Raw genomic sequence first — 5,211 nt, 5'->3', positions numbered from 1 at the left:
GCCAGGAGACTTTGGGGGTGGAGCCAGGAGACTTTGGGGGTGGAGCAAGGGTGTGACAAGCACAATTGAACTCCAAAGGGAGTTCTGGCCATCGCATTTGAAGGGACCCCACACCTTTTAAATGACTTCCTTCCAAATAACGGATAGGGGCACCTTCTTTGGGGGGTCAAAGAATTGGACCCTCTGCTCCAGTCTTTTTGAAAGTTGGAGGTTGCTTTTAAGAGAGGCTCCAGATGCTATGCTGAAAGTTTAGTACCTCTACCGCGAAAAAACAGCTCTCCCAGAGCTCCAGATACCCACAGATCAATTTTCGCCTTTTAAATGCTACTATACACAGCAACTGGGGCAAAAACAAACAAACCTTTGGCCAGTCCTAATCAATGTTCCCTCTAAGCTGCAGAGGTTTGTGAGCAAAAAATCTACTTTATGAACTACTGGCATTAACGTTGTGAGCTCCTGCATAAATTAATGTGGTCTGGAGTCATCCTTCCTGAGCTAAAATGTGTGAGCTGGAGGCTAAAAATCTCTGAGCTAGCTCACACTAACTCAGTATAGAGGGAACACTAGTCGTAATTCCAAAGTTGGGGGGAGGGAAGAAAGGAAGAAAACTTCGTTTTATTCCATTACACTCAAAATCAGGCATTGTAATAGACAACCCCGTTCCTCGACCGAGGTAAGAAAAGCCCCCGGCGCAGGGTCCTCCATCCTGGGACAACAAACAATGCACCCGTTGAGACGCCGCCTGCGCCGCGCACGCGCACTTAGCTCAGTTGGCCCGGAAGACGGCGTGAGCGCCTTCAAAAGTGTTGGGGCGCCTGCGCCGGAAGGAACGGGCTGATTAAAGGTGACTTTTCAGCTTGGGTCGACGGTGGCCGAAAAGGATGATCAGCAAATACGTGGGCCCTCGCTACATGCAGCTCTTGCGCAACTGGTGCGTGGGGGTCTCCTGCCTTGGGTTCCTTTTCTTGATCCCCCTTTTCCTCCCATTGCAACTCTGTCTCCTGTCTCTTCTGCATAGGGTTGCCAATCCCCAGGTGGGGGCAGGGGATCCCCCGCTTTGGAGGCCCTCCCCCTGCTTCAGGGTCACCAGAAAAGGGGCGGGGGGAGAAATGTCTGCTGGGCACTCCATGATTCCCTATGGGGACCGATTCTCATAGGGGATAATGGAGAATTGATCTGGGGCTCTGAGAGGCTGTTTTTTTGAGGCAGAGGCACCAAATTTTCAGCATAGCATCCAGTGACTCTCTCCAAAATACCCTCCAAATTTCAAAAAGATTGGACTAGGGGGGGCAATTCTATGAACCCCAAAAGAAGTACCCCAAAGGAGGTACTTCTTCACCCAAAGGGTGATTGACATGTGGAATTCACTGCCACAGGAGGTGGTGGCGGCTACAAGCATAGCCAGCTTCAAGAGGGGATTGGATAAAAATATGGAGCAGAGGTCCATCCGTGGCTATTAGCCATAGTATACATGTGTGTGTATGTGTGTATATACACACACACACACACATATATTGGCCACTGTGTGACATAGAGTGTTGGACTGGATGGGCCACTGGCCTGATCCAACATGGCTTCTCTTATGTTCTTATGTGCCTCCTATCCTTCAGAATTTGCAATGCAGGGAAGGCATTTAAAGGTGTGTGGTCCCTTTAAATGTGATGGCCAGAACTGGTGTTCAATTATGCTTGCCACGCCCTTGCTCCTGGCTCCACCCCCAAAGTATCCTGGCTCCACACACACACACACCCCCAAAGTCCCCAGATATTTCTTGATTTGGATTTGGCAACCCTATCTGCATCCCTTGCTTTCCTTACTAGGGTGTTTCTTCTTGCTAGGCAAGGTGGAGGCTTCTTTGTCTGTTTTAAATCAATTTAGTGGGTTTTCAGGTAAAATAGGAAGGGGGGGGTAGAAGGGAAGGGAAAGGGGTGGGGTTCATGAATTAAAATGTTGTGTTATTTCTACTTACACATTATTCATTTCATATCCTCATCATCAATATCAGTCATCTTATAACGTTTTCTGCAATTACATCTTACAATTCATTAATCAATATCTCTTAAAACTCCTACTAAGACAAGGATATATTTTTACACATCAATAATTGTCATAAATCACATTATTATCTAATCTTATAAGTTCATGTATTATACTGTAACCAGCTATATAATGGTTCCCGTATTTTCTTAGTTTCATACAGATTAACATCATTCAACCTGGCTGATATGTTTCTGCGAAGTCTAAAAGCTTAGCTAGTAGCTCCTCTTTTCTCAATATTTCATATAATTTCCAATATTTAGCAAAGATTATTCTGGCTGCAGTCAGAGGCGTCTTTGTCTGGGTCTCCCCTGGTTAGTGTTTCCTATCTGGAGCTCCTTGCCTTTCCCTCTCATTGCTCTGAATAGCATTGCCTCTCCCATCAATCCCCCCCCCCCCCCGCCTTTCCTTTGCTTCCTTATGGAATGCTTTCTTCCGGGTGTCTTCGCTATCTCCTAGGGATCAGAAATATTGACAGTGGTTCACAATGGTGTTTTGTTTTGCAGGATCCCCACTGCAGCCACGTGGGGCACAGTGGGTGCTGTCGGGCTGGTTTGGGCCACAGACTGGAGGCTGTTCCTAGACTATGTTCCCTACATCAATGGCAAGTTTAAAAAGGATGACTGAGCAGCGGCTGCCCTTACAAGAGGTGAGGATCTTACCCTTGCGTCTTACTTGTTTTTATATTTTTATCCTAAGGTGTTCAAGGTAAGTTCTGTTCTATCCTTACAACAGTCCTGTAAATTAGAAGTTAATGGAGAGAGCAACTTGCTCAAGGTCACCCAGGGAACTTCACAGCTGTGTGAGGATTTGAACTCCGGACTCCCCCAGTATTCTGATCAGTACACCACACTGGTGTGCACCTGTCATTTTGGTGCACCCCGCCCCGCCCCCCAACTGTTGTTCTTAGATGAAGAAGTTACTGTAGCGGGAAGGGATTGAAGCAGGGAGGGACAGTGGCTCAGTGGCAAAGCATCTGCTTGGTATACAGAAGGTCCCAGGTTCAGTCCCCAGCATCTCCAACTAAAAAGGGTCCAGGCAAATAGGCGTGAAAAACCTCAGCTTGAGACCCTGGAGAGCTGCTGCTAGTCTGAGTAGACAATACTGACTTTAGGCAGGGATGGTGGCTCAGTGGTAGAGCATCTGCTTGGTAAGCAGAAGGTCCCAGGTTCAATCCCCGGCATCTCCACTAAAAAGGGTCCAGGCAAATAAGTGTGGAAAACCTCAGCTTGGAGAGCTGCTGCCAGTCTGAGTAGACAATACTGACTTTGATGGACCGAGGGTCTGATTCAGTATAAGGCAGCTTCATATGTTCATTGGGTTGTTATTTCAGAACTGATACACAAAATCGTCTCCTTGGCGTCTCCGAATTAACCACGCATAGCTTCCACTGTCTCATAAACCCACAATCTATCAGTATACTTATCCCAGAAAACTCTCTCTTCTGTCCCTTGGTATGAAAGTTCCTTTTTAGTCACTTAAATCTTCCCCCTTTCCTCTGCTTTTTTTTTTTTTAATGTATATTTGTGCTTTCTCCCTCCCAAGAGTGAGTGTGTTTGTGAACCTGCCACGGCAGAGAAGGTAGCAACCGAGCTGCTCAAAGCTCCCAGTATTCCAAAATGAAAAATTGAGCAAAACTGATTTATAGAGCATACAGGGTGTTTGTTGCGGGAATGGGGTTTTGTGCTAGGAGTTAACAGCTTACGATGAATTATTAGACCAGGGGTGTCAAACATGTGGCCCGGGGACCAAATCAGGCCCCTGGAGGGCTCCTGTCAGGCCCTCAAGCAACTGGCTGTCGTCTGCTTCCTTCCCCCCCCCTTGCTTCCTTCTGCATCACAGCTTGCTTTGCCAGGCTTGCTCAATTGCGCAGGAGCTACAAAGCAAAGTCTCTATTTTCTCCATTTGCTGAGGCGTCTCTCTTGGGGAAGAAGGGGGAGAGGCAGAGCTTCCTTTGCCAGGCTCTCTCAATCACACAGCAGAACTACTGAGCCAAGCCTCTCTTCATTCTGTTGACTGAGCCCCCCTCCTGGTCCCCTGGGGAAGGAAGGAAAGAGCCAGAGCTTCCTTTGTCCAGTTCCCTGGATCCCATGGGAGAGATACAAAGAAAGCGCCTTTAAGACCAAGGAGTGCTAAATGTATTAAGCGTGTTTTATTTTAAGGTGTTTTTTTTTAAAAAAAAACAACTCTTTAATTGTGTTTGCCTGTGTCCTTTATAAAATTTCTATCTCTGCTACCTAACCTTAAATAGGAACACACATGGCCTGGCCCAACAAGGTCTCATTTATGTCAGCTCTGGCCCTCATAACAAATGAGTTCGACCGTTGGTAATTTAAGGGAAATTATAGGATGGGTGGTGCTTGGTTTCTGATGTGCATCCCGAAGGTTCTTGAGAATGGAAGCAATAATTAGGACAGGATGTCAGTTGGAGGCCCCAGCTAGTCCTGTGTTGTTAAGCATAACAATCACCATCACCTCAACTGCTTACTCCAATATTTTCTCTTTTACCTGCAGGGCCAGCTGTTTAGTCTGTGAAACGTCAAACTCCACTGGACGCTGACCTCCTAGGAAAGACACTTTGATGGAATGATGCAGTGAGATGCGCTGCGAACAAATAAAACCTCGTTTAACTCATTCGGTTGCCCTGTTTAGTAGATTTTGCTTCCTGCAGCAACGGGTGTCAGTCAGAAAACCCGATGGACGAAACAATGGCCCTTTTCACATTTTCATTCTAAACCACGTGTTATTTGTTGTTGGCCCGATTTCAAGTAAAGCGATACAGGGACAGGGGGTTCATACAGTGAATTTCCTCGTGTAAATGAGCCACTGCTGAAGTGCTATGGACATTCAATCCAGCCTGCTTTTCCCCGCTCCCCTTTTCACTGTGCAATCTTTCTCAGATTTCTTTTTAACGTCCTAAGCTGAGCGCTGCAGCACTCACCTTAGGACGTTAAACAGTCCAAGAAAGGGTTTGTAGGATCTTTCGGGATCAAGTGCCGTGTTCTACTGGAGAAAGTTTTCCTTCCAGACGTTTCGTTCTCAGCTGCGGAGAACATCCTCAGTGGCGTTGCAGCCGGAGCAGGCGCTCTGACCTTCTTGGCTGCTGTGCATTGAGTGGGGCCAGGGCTGCTGGAGAGCTGCTATTTGTAGGCTGGAGGGGGTGTGATGAAAGGG

At 47.1% G+C, this 5,211-nt stretch overlaps 1 protein-coding gene across 1 annotated transcript; it reads left to right on the top strand.

Moving 5' to 3' along the window:
* Positions 1-768: 768 nt before the first annotated feature.
* Positions 769-4,671, top strand: LOC132567143 (cytochrome b-c1 complex subunit 10). Its single transcript, XM_060232777.1, has 3 exons — positions 769-931; positions 2,544-2,686; positions 4,552-4,671. Exons 1-2 carry the CDS (start codon positions 882-884, stop codon positions 2,662-2,664), a joined length of 171 nt encoding a protein of 56 aa, XP_060088760.1. The 5' UTR covers positions 769-881; the 3' UTR covers positions 2,665-2,686; positions 4,552-4,671.
* The last annotated feature ends 540 nt before the right edge of the window (positions 4,672-5,211 follow it).

The sequence above is a fragment of the Heteronotia binoei genome, chromosome 2, assembly GCF_032191835.1.
Source record: "Heteronotia binoei isolate CCM8104 ecotype False Entrance Well chromosome 2, APGP_CSIRO_Hbin_v1, whole genome shotgun sequence".
Classification (NCBI taxonomy): domain Eukaryota; kingdom Metazoa; phylum Chordata; class Lepidosauria; order Squamata; family Gekkonidae; genus Heteronotia; species Heteronotia binoei.
This window is presented reverse-complemented; position numbering and strand designations above follow the sequence as displayed.